At 41.2% G+C, this 21280-nt stretch overlaps 1 protein-coding gene across 5 annotated transcripts in view; it reads right to left on the reverse strand.

Annotated features, from left to right (window-relative positions):
- LOC139659073 (protein kinase C epsilon type) overlaps positions 1–21280 on the reverse strand; it is an 82881-nt gene that overhangs the window by 28473 nt on the left and 33128 nt on the right. The window contains exons 3-11 of one of the 5 annotated variants that reach the window (XM_071537290.1): positions 10648–10816; positions 8844–8878; positions 8572–8660; positions 7862–7994; positions 6624–6766; positions 5956–6052; positions 5436–5536; positions 5238–5354; positions 3821–3994 (exon numbers count right to left, since the gene is read on the reverse strand). In XM_071537290.1, the coding sequence (XP_071393391.1) occupies positions 3821–3994; positions 5238–5354; positions 5436–5536; positions 5956–6052; positions 6624–6766; positions 7862–7994; positions 8572–8660; positions 8844–8878; positions 10648–10816 (1058 nt within the window). Of the gene's footprint in view, positions 1–3820; positions 3995–5237; positions 5537–5955; positions 6053–6616; positions 6767–7861; positions 7995–8571; positions 8661–8843; positions 8879–10647; positions 10817–21280 lie in introns of all 5 variants that reach the window. The other 4 variants (XM_071537289.1, XM_071537291.1, XM_071537292.1 and 1 more) reach the window with 4 other exon arrangements.

Here is a 21280-nt window from a genome sequence, read left to right on the forward strand (position 1 = left end):
CATGATGCATGACACTGACCCAGTATATAGATAAAGTTTGATTTCCCTTTCAAGCTACCTAAGGGGAAACATAAGGGGTTATTATAAAGTTCAGCTGGAGTTTAAACAATTAACTCACTGTCCAGCTTATACTGTACATTCCCATAATGCACTGCTACTGTGGAACACAGTCCCATACTGTAGTGCCATGGTGAAATTAGCTAATTCATTAGCACACTCATTCTGTGCATTAGGCCAGCCAGACCAAGTGGAACCAAACTTATATAAGAAGTGAGGGCAGAGTGTCAAGCTCCAACTAGGCCAACGTAAAGCTGCCCTGTTTTTTCTGTATGTGTGAATGTATATGTGTGTGTGTATGTGTGTATTTGCATGCACACACACATCAGTGCCCTTATCTTAATCACATTGTGTGTGTGTGTGTGTGTGTGTGTGTATAGGGGGGAGGGGTCAAACAGCATATGGAATACACATCATACCCCTGATAAGGATCAAATCAGTTATGCAAGAGTCTTAACAATCCACTTGTTTTGTCCAAGCACACACACTCCCAATCACCCGACTGTGTCTGCAGTGTGTGTGTGTGTGTGTGTGTGTGTGTGTGTGTGTGTGAGTGTGTGTGTGCGAAGACAGACAGGCTGATAGACAGAGAGAAAAAAGTTCATGAAAGAGAGGAAGAAAGAAAGAAAGAAAACATCTGACATTAAGAGAAGAACATTTGAGAACGCCTTTTCTTGCTTTTTCTTGCTCTGTGTGTGTGTGTGTGAGAGAGAGAGAGAGAGATAGTGTGTGTGTATGTGCGCATGTTAAGACAGGATGATAGATGGAGAGTAAATAGTTATTGACAGAAAGAAAGAAAGAAAGAAAGAAAGAAGGAAAGAAAGAAAGAAAGAAAGAAAGAAAACATTTAACAAGATCATTTAGGAACACTTTTTCTTGGTCCCTCTCTCTCTCTCTCTGTCTCTCTCTCTGTTTCTCTCTCTCTCTCTCTCTCTCTCTCTCTCTCTCTCTCTTTCTCTCTCTCTCTGTCCATGTGTTTGTGTTTGCCTGTGTGCTTGGGGAAAACGACAGGAATAAATAAATTGAACAGGAGACGCCGTCATTAGAGTTGCGGTTTCCAGAACATTCTGAGAAAATAAACAAAGATGCTTAGAAAATGTTCCCTGCTCTCCACCTCTAGCTCCTCCTCCCCCTCCTCCCCGACTCCTCCTCCGCCCCTCTCTCCTGCCCTCGCTTCTCTTCACTTTCCTCCCCTCCTCTCCTCTCTTCCAGATATTTCTTTCATAATTCTGCATGAGAAACCATCAAACAAACCTTCAGTCAAAGAACCACAATAACTGCATTTTAGGTTTTCAGACGAGGGATCTTGTCAAAACTATTAGCGAATTTTACTATTTTCTATTATCTAAAGATGCCAAGTTTGAGCGTTGTGTCCATTCATGGTTAAGGAAAGTAGTAGGACTGAAAGATATTCAGTCAAGATAATCGAATTGGGATTACTTGACAGAATATTGCAATTGAGATTTAAGTTTTTCTTGTCATGAATTTTTTAGAACTTTGAAAATTGTTTAAAGAAAAGTGATTTTGTTAAAAAACAACATATATGTCAATATGCAGGATTTACTGAGTTGATGATTAAAGTTTTCACCAATATTATACTTGATTCATGGACCACAAATTACTTATACAGATAACTTATTTAGAAAACAATTTTGGACACCCCTCTCTCTTAAGCATTTAATTGCATCCTCTGCTATTTGGAAACTGCAGAAGTTCATATTGCAATTTTTTTATTATTAATTGTTCAGCTCTAGAAAGTCGAAGTGGTGTGTTTTTAAGTGATTAGATTCAGTGTGCCATTCAAAAACAAAATAACAAATCAAAACTTCAAAGACTTCTTACAGGGTTTGTCGTCTCAGTGGTTCAGACTTGCAAAAAATAGTTTTGGAGCTAATGTTTTGGTGAAGTATGTGTGATAAAAGTTGACACCTGTGCAGGCCGTCCCAGCTCTGTCAAGCTCAAGTGGCAGTCAAAAGGATTTGGCACACATCCACCCAGCATGTGATCTGTTCCTACAGCAAGCCGTCAAACCAGAAAAGTACACACCTGGGACTCTCTGTCTCATGCGAACACACACACACACACACAAGTACCCACACACACACACACACACACACACACACACGTACACAGCCATCTACTGAGCCCCTAAGCCGTTTAGATACATTTCACTACAGGAACACTTATGCAACATACAATAGACAAAACATACAGTAGCCTAGAAGAGCTGTTAGCATCACCAAACTACCACCCACGGGTTCCCTTTGTGTCTGTGTCTGTCTGTCATCATCCACTTACAGTATAGCTGGCCAGTTTAGCTGAACCGTGGAAAAGTGAGAGGAGAGCTGCAGTGTGTGAAAGAGAGTGGAGGGAGATTGAAGTGTAGAAAGGAGAGGGAGAGAAAAAAATTTAAAAAATCGACTGTTCTTTCACTGTCCTGTCAGCGGATATTTTTCTAATGACTTCAGTGTTAAAACTGCTTTAATACTTTCCCACTGTCAAACACATTGTGCCTTTATTGACTTGGGAGAATTTCCAGTCACAACAGCATCACGTTCTTATCTGACATCTGCTTAACAGTGCGTATAACAATACTCAATCAATAAGTATTATAGAGCATGAATGCTGACCAGTTTTCCAGTGAACTCAAAAATGAGTTTATTTATGTCATGTTCCCTGAGTGCTGAGTCCAAAGCAGCTCTCCTATTCTTCAAAGCCTTTGGAAGTTTTAAGTGTTAAGAAATTTTACCTGCTACATTTTTACCCGGCAATTTTTCAACAGTTGTCAGTTCACATGTTTAACAGTTTAAAGTCACATAGTACTCCTACAATTGATCTGTTTTTCATTTTTTCTGTTTTTCATTTTTTGACACTAAGTTTACATGCTTCTCTATGTGTTGAGTCAATGTCATGACTCTAGAGTTTCTGAAACCCATTCAAAATACACTCTGGGATTTAAAAAAAACCATAATTGTCTTTTCAATTCCTGCAAAGCTTTTTGGAGTTACAGTTTCATCTCATGGAAGCAAAAGACGCTCAGACAATACTCTTCAAATAATTTCAACAGGATTTTGCTGTACTCAATAAGCAACTATTGAGTAAGCAAATTGAGATATAAGTGTTGCTACTTGATTGGTGCTAGCCTCAATAATATTAAGTTTAGATAGGGATACAGGCCCCAGTTTCACTGTGGTCTAAAAACCACTGTTACAGGAACAGTTAGAACAATCTGCATTTTAACTCTATTATTTTTGGTGGTATGGGAAAAGACTCCACCAACTCCCACCAAAGTGAATCTTTCTGGAGCTGTTGCATGCGACCCCACTGTAGTATATTGCTGATCCAACATCAGTTTAATTTTATAATCAATTTTGGAAAAATTCCAATCTCTGAAATTCCCAACTTTCTATCTTCAAAACCAATTATTTTGAAGGCAAAGATGACTCATAAGTTTAATAGTATGTACTGTATTTTCATACCAGCCTTCATTTTGTAAAAATATATAGTAGGTGTCAGTTTTTTCAATTAAGGAATATATTATTTTGGTATGAAGCTCTTCAGTTCACTTCAAACAGATGGAAGCTACAAATTCAAATCTGAGCTGATAACGCCCCCTAGAGGTTCATATGCAAAATTACCCTTAGCACTACAGCATGACAATAGTTTGGTACATGAAGGATGCAAATATTCACCCTGGGAATTTCTGTGTGGAGAACCTAGGATCCAATAAAGATACTGTATATGTGTGTGTGTGTGTTCCTACTTTAGTCTGGAAGCAGCAGAAGAGCTGGGTCAGGTAGGGGTGTTTTCTAGCCAGGGCCAGGATGCGTTTCTCAGTCAGGGTGCAGTCGACGTCGTCATCCTGCAGGATCACGTCTTTCTTCAGCACCTTGACGGCGTAAACCTCGTCGCTGCCTTTCAGCTCCGCCAGCATCACCTGGAGACACAATGCACGACGAGTATGAATTTAAATGAAATGAATGTGGAGAGACAATACAGCGCAGACGTGAAAACAGAAAATACTTTGTGTCCCTCTCCCTCCCTCTTTCTCCCTCTCTTTCTATCTCTCTCCCTCCTCACAGTATCTCTCTCTCTCTCTCCCCCCGTTCATTTCTGTCTCTCTCATTTTCTGCCTTGCCCTAGCATTCATCTACCCTACTACTGTCCTTTATTTCTGTAAAATGCTCACTCTCCTTATCATCTATCTCCCTCCATTCCCTCCACTTCTCTCCATTTCTTCCTCCCTTCCTTCTGAAGGCAACACGCAATTTTTGCAAAAATTCACCCATCTTATCAGCCTATATCACAAATTGTGGCTGCAACAGATGATGATAAACTTTTTTTTTTTTTTTGCACTTGCTTCGCACTTATGCACTGCTGCACTTCTTTTAAAATGTTGTATTTTACTTGATTTTATGCATTCTATGTACTCTATTTCTTAACTTTATTTTTATTATTATTCAGTGGGTTTTATTTTCCATCTTATGTTATGCTCATTCTATGTCTATTTTCATGCATGTAATTTCTTTGTTGTAAAGCACTTTGAGCTGCATTTCTTGTATGAAAGGTGCTATACAAATAAAGTTTATTATTATCATTATTATTATTATGATTGTCCCACCCCAACCCCAACTGAGTCTCTGTGGATTAGTCCTACTTCTTGGCGCACAGTAAGTGAGAAATTGATACTTAAGAGCAAAATACAACATTTTCAGCAGCAAGTGCTCTTTGCAACATTGATTGAACCTGCTGTGAAAAGATTTTCTTCACCACCTTCACTCACAAGTAGAAGAAGTTTAGGTTCAACAAGTGCTCAGTTTTCTGACATTACTGTATATTACATGATGTATTTCATGAAGTTCTCAAAATTCAAAAGTTACCTCTTGCTGCCATTTGGTGCGACATTGCTAAGTGCAGCTTTAAGTCTATTCCCCCTGTCTCTCTTTTTCCACTTTCCCCTCTTCATTCATCATCCTACATTTCTCCCTTCTTCCCTTCCCTTCTGACAGTTACACTCATACACAGAGACAGACAGGTAGTAGAGTGAAGGAAGGAAAGAGGGAAGGGATGAAAGAACAAAGGAAAGAGGGAAGGAAGGAGGGAAGACAGACAGACAGACAGACAAAGAAACATTCAAACAGAAGATAAAAAGGAGAGAAAGAGAGGCGGCATACACGCACCTTTCCGAAGCTTCCCTTGCCCAGGACTTTGATAAACACAAAGTCAGTCAAGTTCATCCTCTTGGCCTCTGGAACACTGTGACCTTTGACCTCTCCGTTCTCCTTGCCACCTTCACCCTCCACACCGACCCCGCCACCACCTCGTTCTCCTCCTCCTCCTCCTCCTCCTCCTCCTCCTCCATGGCTGTCCCCCGTTACCGTAGCAACAGATGAGGCGGAAGTGACGGGGTGTTTTTTGTGCTCCTCCCCGCGGTGGTCGAACGACAGAGCCTTCCGGATGTTCTCCAGCTCCTTCAGGTCTGGACAGTAAAAAGAGAAGAGAAGTTTAGGGTTTGTTTTTCATTTGCTTTGAAGATTTTGGTGCTTGATTTTGAGATTCCTATTTGATTTGGGGATATGTGGATTTGATTTCAGGGTATGTGTACTGATTTTTTTGGGATGTATATTTGATGTCGCCATTCATTTGACTTTGGGGTTTGTTGCCTTAACACCTAAAGGGCCACCTTGACATTTTGAATTTTAGGTTTAGAGCTACCTATTAGTTAACCATTAAAAAGATACCTTGTTAAGTTAATTTTAGTCTGTTTTGTTCTTCAGCATGTGCAAATTTATCACTTAGAATTAAATGTAAATGTAATTATGTGTGCTATATGACTAATGATCACTCATTTGTGTGTGTGTGTGTGTGTGTGTTGTGTGCGTGTGTGTGTGTGTGTACCCTGGTCACACGGGGAGGTGGGGGCCGACTTTGAGCGGTCGTCCTCTGTCTGAGGCGTCCCTGACAACGGCTGCTGGGGGTCCTGACCTTGGGGAAGCTGTGTAGAGAGAATCGTCACCATCATCATCCTCGTTACCACTTTCATCATCATCATTATCATCATCATTAACTTCAACCTCAGCACATAAGAACTGACTGTAGAACAGCAATCACCTAACAAACACTGCTATGCAGGGAGAACTTCTAATAGTTTCAATGTCAGCGCTTCCTGATATAATATTCAATAATCTAATGTTGCCAGGCAACAGCCAGTAAGCAGAGGTTTGAGATATGAAGGATGTTTCCAGACCCAGTTTTGCTCAAGGTGAACAAAGTAGTGTTCACCTTGAGCAAAACTGAGTCTGGAAATTTACTTTGCAGCTTTCTCTCTGTCACACACACACACACACACACACACACACACACACACTTCACTAAACTAAAAATGTATTGTTTGAATGATGTTGGTGGTTTCTTACAGGTTTCAGTTTGTTATTACTACACCATCTTCAATTTTCTATATTGTTCTTACTGTCTGTGAAAAATCATGTTTCTGTATGAATGTACTTTAAATAAATGTAATTTCTTCTAACCTTTGAAGACTCACACCTTGCCCCCTGACCTCTCACCTTTTTCCGTCTCTGGGCGCTGCTGGAGATCTTGTCTGGTGTGACTCCAAGGTCAGACAGGACTTTAGCGATGCCTCTGGCATCCACACCACAGTTAGGAGCCACATTGCTCTCACAGCGCCTGTGCACATTCACTTTACACACTGACACACATACACACACACACACACACACACACACACACACACACACACAGAACGAGCCAGTCAGCGTGTAAAAATTTGTCCCAGAAATAACTTTTATGTAAGACAGGCAAATTCTTCTTTCCAGTGTTTTCTCATCATGAATCAGAGGTTTGATTTGCTGTTCAGATTTTGGCATGCAATATGTGTGTGTGTGTGTGTGTGTGTGTGTGTGTGTTGTGTATAATTTCACCCAAAACTCATAACAATGCCATGACTGCACACATTCAGTATGGATGATCCCAGTGGGAATTGTGAGCTTATTTGGTTCTGATTTATTGGGCTATGGTTCTACCAGCAGGGAGATTTTCTCATCTCTGCAAGTTGCCTTTGTCTAAATGTTGAAAATAGATTATATCTTTCATCTTTTTTCTCCTTTGCCCCTCTCAAGTCAAGGCTTTTGTGCTGATAAATGCATAGCCAAGTTAGATTAGCCGATTATTTAATTCTGTCATTATCATGTTTTAGTAAGTCAGCATCATGATACAAAGGTAGCCTAATTCACTGAAGACCAGTTATTTAATGGCACAGTTAATTTCAAATGCCAAAAGTCCAACTTTGATAATTAAATACCATATTCTGATTGATTAGATACATTATTCACTATAACTTTGGACTGACTAATCAGATTTGATAAAGCAAATTCTTAGTTGGGGACAGGGTTTAATAAAAAATGCTGTACCAAACTGAACTATCACCTGATTTTGTGCATCCTCCATGTCTTTATATTAGGGATATTAGGGCACCAATACCAGTACTGGAATCAGATACTCCTTTGACACCAGGCTCAAATAGGGTATTCTATCAGAGAATTTGCTCAATGCTTAAGTCCAGTATCTCGATACATAATTACATAATGTCAGAAATCAAAGCAGAGAGAGGATTTCTATCTTCTGCATTTTACCTTGTTCAGTAAAGGAAATGGATCAGAACCCAGTTTTGGAAAATACAACTCAGAATTGCTTCTGGCAATGTAAAAGTAATACTGATGTATCCCTTGTTTACACTGAAACTTACACTGAAGGCCATGTCTGAGTGTGTTTCTCCATACTGTACCTTTACATTGGAGGCCTTGTCGCAGCAGGCCCCAGAGCAGAGAGCCACAGTGATCACAGAAGGTGAGGACTTTGAAGTTGTGGATGCTGAACTTGTGGGGCATGTTGACACTAAACCTCTGGGAGCCGACCGGCTGCAAGAGGCAGAAAAGGACAGTTAGCTCACCAGACTGACAGCAGCTTAGATGTAAGGGGGGGGGGGATTGTGACAGGAAAGACGCCGGCTCGAATGCCCGGACCGGCTGGGAAAATGTGGGGAAAGTGAATGAGTAACGCTCTCCTCTTCCTCAACAACTATTGTCCCATTGAGCAAAGCTGTTAACCTGTAACTGTGCCAGTAGATCTGGTAAGTGACCAACAGGTGAAGACTGTGGTTGTGTGTGAATACGAAGAAATTCATTGCCAGTTCAAACTGCTGGGCTGGCATGACACTTCAATAAAGACCTTGTCTAAAATAATAGATGAGCCTAGATCAGACTGAGTTCAACACACCCCTGTGAAACCAGAAGCAAGGAAAGAAAGAAAAACCACAAAAATATGGATTACTGTACACCCATGTTGGTCCTGTTCTTTGACATTTAATCAAACAGCAACTGAATCCCTCTGTGCTGATCTGTTTATATCACAAACACGTGAGTCACTGTCTGTAGGAGAGATTCATTTTCAGGAACTGTGTGTTGTACCTAATAATAAACTGATGTACATTAGTACCTCCTCTACTGTGTCCTCTTGTTTCTTCATCCCCGCACACTTGGTGATGATCAGCTCATGGCATCGCTTATGGACCACGCAGGTGCACACTGGAGAAGGGACACACACACACACACACACACACACACACACACACACAGCATAGGAATAAACAGGACAGTTGTGTAAAGGCCTTCAGTTGATAATCTTAACAAACATAAATTAAGGTATCAATACATGTGGGAATATAGGAATGTAGAGGCATGCACAGACTGAAAGAAACATCATCATACCTTGACATTGGTACCCCTGCTTTCCTATGACTCCCCTAGATAGAGAGAGAGAGAGAGAGTGTGTGTGTGTGTGTGTGTGTGAGAGAGAGAGAGAAAGAGAGAGAGAGACAGAGAAAGATGGGAAAGGAGGGAAAGGAAACAACCATTGCTAAGAATAAGTGTTGCACCCATAAACAAGGTAACATATGGCCGCTTTCTAGAGCTGCTTTCCTTGTCCTAGTTTTTAAGGAGGAGGCTAGGTGAACAAGTGACAGAAAATGTTGTATTTCCACTACATTTGTGGACTTATGACCAAATGCTTTGCTGATTCAATGCACTGACAAAATTGTGAATTAATTTCTTCACTTTAATACATTTAAGTCACAATGAAATCACCTTGTTCACTAATTCTCCATAGCATAGCATATACCTATTTAACAATAAATGCAAAAAAAAAACAAAAATCACATTTTTATTTTCTTTTATATCAAAACCTCATTTATTTTACTTCCTGGAAACCAGTTGTATTTTCAGTGGTTACCAGTAGGCATATATAAAAAATTCCAACCAATAATACCATCACAGATTTTTTAATAATCCAACCCTCTGCCTTTCTCATTATATAAAACCTGCAACTTCTCAACTTTCAAAGTTTTTGTGACAGCTTATGATGTGCAAAGCATTTTTGAACTTTTGAACAGTTCCTCCTCAAGTTATATCTCATCACAACATCCTGTTTCACAAATAAGTCCAATTACAGACGCAAGACACTATCAAAGCAGTTTCCTTGTGACTTTAATTACAGATCAAACATTCTTTCAGTGTTGAGTAAGTTCAAAGAAAAAAGTCCCCAACCTTAGTGAGCAACGGACAACAGCCATATGGCTTTTATTACGGGTCGATCCGATATTCAGCATTTTTCCAATTATCGGAATCATTATTTTGTCTGATTTGTCTGATAAAATAAATAGGAGCTCTCTGCACTTTATTTTTCAAAATGTAATGTTGAAATGTTCTGTTTTCTAGTATTTACAGGAAAAAACCTGACAAACATTGTTTGTAAATTGTACCTGTTTCGGGGAGTTATTTAGTTAATTATTTTTTATCTATTTAAAAGTTCAGTTCAGTTTACAAGAAATGCTGCTAGGAGCTCCCTGCACTTTATTTTTCAAAATATAATGTAATGTTAAAATATAACGTTTTCTAGTATTTAATTAAACTAAATATGTTTAAAGGCACATAAAGGAAGTTTTGTGTTGGAGTTTGTGCTTCTGTAAATTCTGACACTAAAATTTTGATTTTTACGGCAAATGTATATCAGCCCCAAATATCGGTTATCGGTCTCCTTGATTACTAATAATCGGTATCGGTATCAGCCCTGAAAATAACATATCGGTCGACCCTTAGTTTTTATGTGAGTTTTGTGTGTATTTATGTGTGGGGAGAACATGGGGAAACAGTTGAGGCAGATAACACAGTCGTTGGGACTGAAATAAACACAGCTGGCACTCTTTATCACTCTACACCTCACAACGTTATCTGAGTGTGAGTGTGAGTGGGTATGTGTGTCGCTGTGTGTGTGCGTTAGGACTGACACTTTTTTCAAACTTCATATCTTAGTTCTTTCATTTGATGTATTCACATTTTTATGTTTTAAAGTGTGATTTTCCCTTCATATCCTCCTTTATATGGGACTTAGTTTAAATGCAAATTTAAGAAAAGGTGATGATCCTACAAGATATAAGTGGAGTATTAGTGTGTGTTTGTGTGTATGTGCGTGTACATGTGAGAGTGTGTGTGTGTGTGTGTGTGTGTGTGTCCCCACCAGATGAAGTCCCTGCAGTGAGAGCAGTAGGTGGGCTGTCGGAGGTAGGTGGCCATGAACTTGTGGCCGTTGACCTGGTGGACTCTCCTGCGCACCGCACCCTGACGCTTCCTGGGACGCATCCGCTCTCGAAACACACGCTCCTCATTCTCAGTGGAGCCCGCCGCAGCTGGACACACACAAACAAACAAAATGAATGTAATTACCAGTTTCAAAGGAATACATCAAGGTTTGGGAGATCGGCCCCTTGGTCAACATACATAGATGCCAAAATCATCCATGTTCCCCCAGTAGATTATTCCCTCCAGCGGTCCATGCTAACAATTTAGCATAGACCATGTTGGGTGATAGTAGGCGACTAGCATTATCTCAAAAGTGAAACATTTTACTTGTAGCGGCTCTAAAGATAAATCTTAAGTACTTTCGATTTGATATGCAGCCAATTCTGGCAGATTTGTGTAGGAGATTGGTAAAATTGACAATAAATATGACACAAACATAATGTACTGCTTTGAACTACCAGGACTACTTTCCCTGTTTCCATAGTAAGTGATGAAAAGCGAACCATACCTACATCAGATATACTGAGTTCATGAATCTATTGCCCATATAATAAACCACTAACAACTTTTTTATTACTAAAAGGTCAGTCTTTTTAGTTTCAACAGGACAATCTGGGAAAATCTGCACTTTCACCGTTTAGCCACTAGATGGTGGTGACACTGTGTAGCTGAAACTGACAATCAGTGTCTCTCTCTCTCTGTCTCTCTTTCTCTCTCTCTACTGCATGTCTGATTACAGAGGGTATTCCCAGTAGTATACCAGAGGTTTCAATTACTGTCTAACCCTGTGTTAATTACATACACACAACCTGGGGCGAGGGAAGAAGAGAGACAGGGAGAGAGGGAGGGAGAGGGAGAGAGGGAAGGAGGGAGGAGGGGAATACTTTAGAGAGTGATGGAGATTGGGAAGAGTAAAGGGTTGGATGGAGAGAGTGAGAAGCAGAGAGAGACAGAAAGAAAGTGAGAAAGAGTCTGGGTTGGGTGAGTATAAGCTGTGCATGAAGTCACAGAACACACACACACGCACACACGCACACACACACACACACACACACACACACACACACTAGGAAGTTACTGCCATGAAACTCAGCTTTTGGTACCCATATTTCCCAATTAGCTATTTCTCTATCCAAGTCACTGTAGGCCTCTTTCAAAGTTTTGGTTTTCAAGTGTCTGGCTGAAGAAGTGAAACCAAAAAATATCCTGCACATTCCTGCACGTTGCACAGAGTTATGCATCAAGTTGGAGAGTAGAAATCAACTTTATGGACTGGTTCTAGACTGGATCTGATTACAAAAATGCACCTGTTAATCTGTTACAGTTGCATCATGAAACACAATAATTATATTGCAGATACTGTTGGAAAAAGCGGACGTCTCGTTAGATTAGTTTGAGGAAAAAACATATATTATTACACATCTTAAAATAATGGTTGCTACTGGTTGTGTATGTTGAAACATGATGCATTTTTTATATTACAGACTGTAATATGGAAAACACTATTGGGTTAACTGGATATTTAATAAATTTTGCTGTCAAACTTCGCATTTAGCGTTAACATTGAAAAGAATAACTTACAAATCCCATTTGGTGGAGATACTTATCTTAAGTGCTTTACAGCGCACTGAGCTACAGAGTATCACCAACTGAGTACACCATCATCCATCTATCCTCTGTCTCTTCACTTCAGACTATATTTTCTCTAATGAGGTAAAGTAGAAATGAATCAGAATATTATAGTGAATGAACTGGTTTGCAGATCCTGTCCCTTGCACGAGTTTCCCAGATGAAAAGGAAACAAATGTGAGTTTTCCAAATAACTCCTCGCGGGGTGGAGCAATAATACACACACACACAAAGTGCGATTTATCCGATGGCTACATGTAGAACATCTGCACTTCTCATAAAAGAAGTGTGCTGGTGTGGTTAGCTGCCGGTTGGTTTGCAGGCAGTGGCAATGAAAGCATGACTGGGTTGGAGTGAAAAGCAGCATCAACCATTCGTTCTGACTTTTGGTTCAAGGATGCATTTCATCTCCTTTGTCTTTCTTATCATGGTCTCTCTCTCTCTCTCTCTTTCTCAGACACACACACACACACATTCTTCCCTCCCTTGTCATGCTCTGCCTGTCCTCAGCCTTATCCTTCCAGCCCCTTGCTATACGCCGTCACCATTGCCTAGCAACTGACGACTGCTGCCTAGCAACAGTGGAAGGCATAGCGTCGTTCATTGAGGGTGGGGGGTGGGATGGGGTTGAGGGGGGGGGGTCTCTGAACACGTTGCTCCTCTGTGATGTCTTAATCACTCCTCCAAAAGTAAAGACATATAGTGTGCCTGTGTGTACATCTGTAAGTTGCATGAGTGACACATACATATTGAAATATGTAAATCAGCACAAAGTCCTCAATCAGTCTCTATGCAGTAAAATGGGAAAATATGGGGATATAAGTTACTGGGAGGAATGGTGGGAACCAAAGAGAGAGTCTTGGTTTTGTTGCAAATTATTCATCAAACACATTTGTATGTCTAGTTTGATTTAAAGCTGCTCTCTGCAACTTCGTACAATGCTCCGAATGGCAGCAAGAGGTAACTGTGAAAAATCTGAACTTCAATACCCAGAAATCATGTGATGTGTCATCAGTAAACTGCACACAACACGCTCATGTTTACCAACCCGGCCTGTCTGTGATGCTGTATATCAAAGGATACCAAGGGGATCAGAGAGGAAAAAGATCTAACGCTGGTGAGTCCAGCTTTCTCTGGACGGAGCGCTGCTCGCTGGTGTTTAGGAGACAGTTTGTATTTCACTAAGTTTCATTAAGTTTTGATTTGTCACTTCCTGTGTCCATATCTGACGCTAGGATTTCATTTGGGCAAATCTACGGGTTAATCTCAGTTAGGGGGGAGGGACGCTCATGTCTGCTGCAGCCCCTCTTTGTGATTTAAGCTGATAAAACGGGTGGATTTTCACATACAATTTTGCCTAGTGAACAGTTCAATTAATGTTACCATAATTCAAGTCGAATGTCACCATAATTCAGTATTTATACCTTCACTTAGCACAAGGTATAAGGTATAGCTTCTGTGGCCATGTCACATGGTGGTTTTGGTCTCTATCTACCTGCAGTAGACCTACCATCCCCATAGGTGTCAGGGGTGAGGGGTGCTGAGCCGCTCAAGGTAAAATTAACTGTTTGCAGGTCTGAACAGCTTTGGCAGAGGCAAAGTCGGAGGGGCACCTAGACTGAAATTGCCTCCCAATCTTCGGCTTAGCAGATTTTGGTATGTTTAGTTGTTACAAATGGGTAAAATAGGGGTTTGAATCCCTTTTAGTCACCTAGTATTCATGAAGAAGAAGGTTTCTTTATTGGCTAATTTGCACAAAACATATCTCTACTAGACAGAGACACACGTAGTTCTCTGCATATATGTAGGAGATGCTGGGGATTGAACCAGCAGCTTTTTGGTTATTGGTAGGACCCTCTCTACCTCCTCTTACCTTCCTCTCTACCAATCTGCTGCTGCCGCTTTGGCTCTTCTTAAAATGGATATTTATCTTCATCCTCTATCCACTACGCACTTGGCTTAGAACTTGTACAATAAGGACATATTTAAGAAAACACGGGGGTTTATTTAGTCATATTTTGCATTTGTTTGGAATCCTGTAAGCTGCCAAAATAGTGGGAAAAAACATTCAAAACATGAACCACGCATGCCAAATACTTCATGCCTATAGCCACAATGCTTTCCTTACAAATTTGTTCACATAAGAATATGAATAAGAATAATAGGAATAAGAATAGCACTGTGTGAAATGCTGTTATAGGCCAAGCTAGACTATAACATGCAAATAATAATATTCGGAATAAACTTTATTATACAGTTATGAGAGTTATGTATTCATAGCTGATAATAACAAAGTACTGTATGTCTAGCCATAACACCACATAAATATTTCACCTAGCTTTTCGACGACAACCAATCAACACCCTGTTCCTGTGACAGCTCTGTTTGTGTGTGTGTGTGTGTGTGTGTGTGTCTCTGTGTATTGTGTGTATGTAAGCTAATAGGTTGATTGCAGCTCTCAGGCCTGACAGTTCACCATGTGTTCTCCGCTATGCAAACACATTTAACTAATGACTGCAATGTCTGTTCTCAACCGGAACACACGCAAACATGCACACACACACACACACACACACACACACACACACACACACACACACAGACACACAAGCGCATGTTTCATTCCAGACAAGAGACAAAGCAGAAGGGAAAGAAAGAACAAAAACTATTGAGGATCAAACATGGCAAAATTGGAAATGACAGCAAAAAGTCCTTTTTGTTTTCTTTATGGCAGCTCTTTTTCTATCTCACTCTGTATTGCTCTCTCTCTCTCTCTCTCTCCCTCTCTCTCTCTCTTTCTCTCTCTCTCTCTCTCTCTCCCTCGATGATGTAACTGGTCCATTAGAGAACACTCCACTTTAGTAATCAATTTATCACCCCCACCCCTCTCTCTCTCTCTCCTCTCTCTCAATCCCTCACCACACGCTAACTCCCTCTCTGTCTTTCTCCTCCTCTATTATAGCCTGTCTGAAACATAAACTGGTTCTCACATACACACACACACAAACATACTCTCAAACACCGTTTCTGGTAAACGTTCACACTGTCATCTCAAGAGCTAGCTGTGAGCAGAGAGCGGAGGGATAATACATCTGATAGCTAGTTTGTCCCTAGACAAGATGGGATAGCGATTCACATCTGGTAAAGTGGAAAAAGGCTTTGTTTTTTTAGCTCAGTGTTCAGTCTTTCCTTCTCAAGTATCCAATCAATTTTTCGGGAGAAAGGTGGAGAGAAGAGAAACTGGAAAGTGGACAGGGAGAGAGCCGCCAGCATAGAATGAGTCCAAATTTGATCCCCATGCAGTTCTGAATACGTGTTACAGAGTTAGCCATGGTAGATGTCACTAATCATATATCTACAGTTTCCTGTGTTAGTATTAAAGCCTCCAGGTCCTCGTTTTCTTCATTTTGGCAAAATCTGTGGTGTTTTTGCACTGCGCTTCTCAGAGATCACTTGGCAAAGAAACAGTGTGTCCGGTACTGTGAAATCTTTCTCCTTGGGTTTCCTGTTAAAGTTTCTGTATGGTGGCGCTCTTTTCTTTGTCTCTTCAGCCATGGTGGCTATCGTCGCTCATGCTAACCTTCCCGGTTCTTCTCCTATTTATTCCAAACAAACCGCTGTTGTGCCAGAGGATTTTACCTGGGAAAGACCAACCTGACACCGAGTGTTGAGAAGAGCAAATGTAAAAGCTTGTATATCTATATTGTATAATAGCTGTGTTATATCAATCAGCATTAGAGAACAGCAAAACGGACATTCATCTATATGAAAGCATCACCGATTATTTCTCTAAGTATTACAGCAGAAATCCATTATCTATCCTCCATCCTGCAGCTGTATCTATCTCTGATTAGTATCTCAGAGGAAGCCATGGTAGAAGTCCCCCAACCTGCATTCATCCTGCATTAGTACTACAGAGGAAGCCATGGTAAAAGTGTGTAACTGCCTGTTGATGCTGAGCACTACTGACAGGGGACAGACAGCCAGCGAGTCTTTTCGTATGCCTGCCAGCTCCTCTTGTACAAAACAAACCCCTCTCTCTTTCTGCTTCTCTCTCGCTTTCTCTCTCCCCCTGTTCCTTGGAATCGTCTGACAGGTGATCTCTCCAGGCTCTGTCATCCCTCACGGACACTTCCTCTGTGTGTGTGTGTGTGTGCGTGTGTGTGTGTATGTTCATGCTTTGTTCACATTTCCACACCTATCTATATCCAGGATTAGACACGCAATGACACAGCTATGTGTGTGTGTGTGTGTGTGTGTGTGCGTGTGTGTATGAGTGTGTCTTCTCCCCTCTCCCCCTTGTTTCATAACACTGGACATCTCCCTAAACTAGAGCCATGCCGCCTTGAGGTTCAATAATAGAACTGAATAATTGTATGCATAGACAGTTAGACAAAACTAAACAAAAACAGCCACATGAGGCCTTGAAGTTACCAAAAGCTCAGGTGCAGCAGGACATCTAATATAAAGTAAGCTGTTGGCCGACTGTCGAGCAACTTCAAACACAAATTCTTTTCAAAAATCTGGACATAATATACTTTTTAAAATGATTTTTTTTATACAGCATACAAAGAGAGGCAGGAAAGCAGGAGAGGAGATGGCATGCGTCGCGCGCCGGATTAAAATCTACAACATTGCGAAAACATGGAATGTTCTTCAGTGAGTGAAGACGAAACCCAGGGTGTAACATCTTTGATTTGCAGTGAATATAAAGGGGTTTTCAGGAGGAGATTACAGCCAGGTTTATTCATTTATTCATTGGACAACATGTAGGACCAAGAAATATAAACATTTGCTTGGCATTAATTGTCGATGCGCGATATGAAATGCTATCAGTAGGCTGGGCTAAATAATAAACTAGAATATTAACTCTCTGAACGAAAAGATCAAGGTAAACCTTTAGGTCTTTATGTGCCAAGTAAGCCCATTCAAAACCAGTAAAATTCTACTTCAACATAATATATATGTATATCCCCCATTTTTTTTTAAAACATGAGGTTTTCATCCGACATTAGCTCTATGTCTCACTTTATCGATGATGAGGTGAGCTGGAAGTGTTCAATGTCAAACAGTGAGTTTGTGTCATCATTTGACTCCTATCAAAAGGCACTTACTGCATGACATCATGCCATCATCTCTCACTCCTGTATAGCAGTGAGTCTCTCTCACACACACACACACATACACACACACACACAGGAAACTCTAATTGTCTATTTCCTGATGCTGCCGTAGTGATTACACATGGGCGACAGGCTGACTCAAGTACGCTGTCTACTCACTTGCTCACTCTCTCTCTCTCTCTCACACACACACACGCACACACACACACGCGCACACACACACACACACACACACACACACACACACACAAGGAGAGACAAACTGTGTTGTTGTTATTTAAAATCGGTGCGAATCCTTTTATGAAGTACGCATTCATCAAGATATTTGAGAGTAAGAGGAATGCAACGATTTAATTGTATTGAAGACAATTGAATTGAAAAGGGAAAAAAAACATATTCAAAGGGAATTCATTTGAAATGAGACGCGAATATAAAGAAAAAAACAAAAAAAAAGAGGAAGACGTGGCCGCATAGAAGTGTTACTCAATGGACAAAAAGTCAAAGCTTTTACTGTGCAACCATGTGCACTGGAGACAAACTGATGACAAAACACACACATCCGCAAAATCACATAGGAGAGGAGTGAGAGAGAGAGAGAGAGAGAGAGAGAGAGAGAGCGATAAAGAGAGAGAGCAATAGAGAGAGATAGATAGATAGATAGATAGATAGAGAGAGAAGGGGGGGGGGGGGGAGGCAGGAGTTGGATGCAGGCCACTGGCTTGGGGCGAGAGATTTCCAAAGAAAAGGGGGATACGTTTTTCTCTGATTCCCACAGAAATCACAATGACAACACAGTAACACTGTGTATAAACAGCATAAAAAACAACATGACCATGACAAAACTGCACCGTAGATCAGTGTGTGAACGTGGTTGATTCCTTGAAAATAAACTCTGATTCTGCTTCTGTGTGGTCCATGTTGTTCGTTGTAGACCGCACAATGATAATAATAAGCTTCAACACCATTGTGATAGGCAGCAACTGACAGCCACCTCTTTCTGTGTTCTGTCTGCAAGACGATCCATCCATCTGTGTAACCTACACAGAGATCCATGGCATATACTGTAGATACCCACAGCTAGATAGTGTGCAGCCCTACACAGGCCCGTTTAGACTTGCAAAATCCACAGCCATAAACAGATGACAGGACCATTCATTTCAACAACGGATTGTCACACCTTTTTAAGTGAAGCGGTTTACACTTTCGTTCCCAGGAGGCAAAACTGTGAGGCTTGACTTACGTAACTGTCTCTCGACCTACAAGAAACATGTTGGAAACGTTTTAAACTGAGCAACAGGCACATACAGAGGGGGGAGCTCTGGGTGCTTGGGCACCTTTTCCCTTAATTGAACAAAATGCCCCTTCCAGTATAATTTTATTATTTTAATTTAGGCGTTTTCTGAATAGTTAATAAGTTGTAGCTACACGAGTAAAACTATTTGAGCAAATGCACAAATGAGATTGTCTGCACAGTGCATTGCCCCTTCTCTCTGTTCTTCTCACATGTGGCTGTTTACCTCCCTCCCCCGTCTGCGTGTGTCAGCGCACTGAGCAAAGTTTAGTGCTGCAGACAGAGCTGCTATCAACAGACTCACAGAGCAGGAGGATAACGAACCAGGGAGACTGTACTGTGATACGTATCGGTTAGTTTGATAAACTGAGAAAAGTATGTGACGAGTTGCAGCCATTACTTAAACCTGCCGATATATCACATATCCTGCTATTATTTCTTAGCATATAGGCTGTCAATGAATCAGTGTAGCTAATTGAAATTTGGACCGAATTGACTATTGCTAGCTAGCTTGATGCTGCTGCTAACTTTCTTAGCCCAGTAACTCAGATTCTCTCGTTTGCTAACATTATTATTTTATTCATTACAAAATAGAAACAGGCGTGCTTCTTAAGGCTACTTTGTAGCTGGGACTTCAATGATCAGAGTTCAAGTTGAAAAAAAGCAGCACACCAATATTATAATGGAAAAGACATAACAAAAAGAAGTCACCTCATTTCCACCAATTTAATTTTTGCCGTTTCAGTATTACACCTTCATCAGAGCATCCTTTTATTATCATTATTTTTTCACTATACATATTATATAGTGAGTGGCTGCAAGATGCCAAAGAGAAAGCACAAGGCAGCTAGAGGGACTCAAGACAACAGAGAGGCAGACTGGGGAGTCAGACAGTGGCAGGAAATATAATAAGATAATAGAGGATTCATCACTAAGATAAATTTAGTTTTTTTTTTAAATTTAATTTAATATTTAGCACAGGCAGACAGAAATGCAGAGATCTGTGGGGAGACGGTGAGCGTGAGAAAAGAGAGAGAGAGAAAAGAGCCAGACTATTAGTAGCAGACCTCGTCACAGAGAATGAAGCCCTCCATGCGGGACATGGAGGGTCCAGAAGACCACAGCCATGGCTGGAGCCACATGGAGGAACCAGAAGACTACAGCCAGGGCTGGAGCCACATGGAAGAACCAGAAGGTCACAGCCAGGGCTGGATCCTCTAGGAGCTAGCCATGAAGCTCAAGGCCTGTGAGGCTGAAAAGAAAGCCCTCCGCCAAGCCATGGAGTAGCAGGCCATCAAGTTTGCGGCCTGTGAGGCTGAGAATGAAGCCCTCCACAAACAAGTGGAGGAGCTCCACAGCCCCTATAAGCTAGCCAAGATGATCAAGGCCTGGAGGAGCAGGCCATTAGGTTTAAGGCCTGTGAGGCTGAGGAGACTCTTCATCAGGAGAAGGAGGAGCAGGTCGTCCAGCTTGAGGTTGAGAATAAAGGCCTTTGCCAAGAAATGGAGCTGATCCAGAGTAAGATGGCCTTCTCCACAAATGACCTGGCTGCTAAACTTAAGGCAGAGCAGGAGGAGTTCCTCCAAAAAATGGAGGAACTCAGACATCGCCACAAACAGATGGGCCTCTCCACCTGCCAGCAGGCCACTGAGCTTAAGGCTAAGCAGAAGGAGAAGGAGGTCCTCCTCCAAGCAATGGACAGGCTTAAAGAACAGCTCCACACCAACTACAAGCAAAATGTTCCAGAAAAAGGAGGCCTTGAGAAACCTGGAGACCATAATGCTCAGTGGCTCAGAGCTGCTTAAGACACTGGACCAAACAGCCGAGGAGCTGAAAAGGCTCCATGCAGAGAATGCATTGAGCACAGAGCTTACCATCAAGCTCAGGGCAGAGAAGGAAGAGAAGGTGGGCCTCCTCCAAGAAATGGAGAAACTGAGGATACTCCAAAAAGAGGAGTTGAGCATCCAGGAGGTTTCAATCAGGCTCAAGACAGAGAAGGAGATGGAGGTTCTCATCAAAGAAATGGAGGAGCAGGCCATGAAGCTCAAGGTCTGCATGGAGAAAGATGAGAAAGAGCCTTCCAAAATGAAGAGATTGATAACGCTTCTGACCCCAAAAGGGAGGAAGAAGAAAAGGGAGAAGAAACAGGAGAAGATGGAGTCCCCCACAACGACTCCAACATTTGACTTTTCCTGAATTACCTCAAGAAACTGAGCACATTAACACCTGTGCTCTCAGACACACACACACACACACCAACCCCCGTTTATAACCCACCATCCCCCCACACACCCTAACACACATTTAAACCCACCCTCTCCACACATACCCTAACTTCCATAAAATAAAGTATCAATTAAAATAATGCTCTTCCTGTATTGTTTTATTCCTGTAGAGAAGTGAAAGTGGCACTGCAGTCAACATTGTATGCAGAGAATTTAAGACAGTTGGACAGAGACAGTGTTATAGAGAAAATATAGGCTAGCTGTATTGGATCTATAGTTGTTTTAATGTTTTTGACGTATGAA

The sequence above is a fragment of the Centroberyx affinis genome, unplaced genomic scaffold (genome assembly GCF_046629955.1).
Source record: "Centroberyx affinis isolate AG114_WGS23_722 - 3 ecotype Tasmania unplaced genomic scaffold, CSIRO-AGI_Caff_v1 ptg003015l_1, whole genome shotgun sequence".
Lineage (NCBI taxonomy): Eukaryota > Metazoa > Chordata > Actinopteri > Beryciformes > Berycidae > Centroberyx > Centroberyx affinis.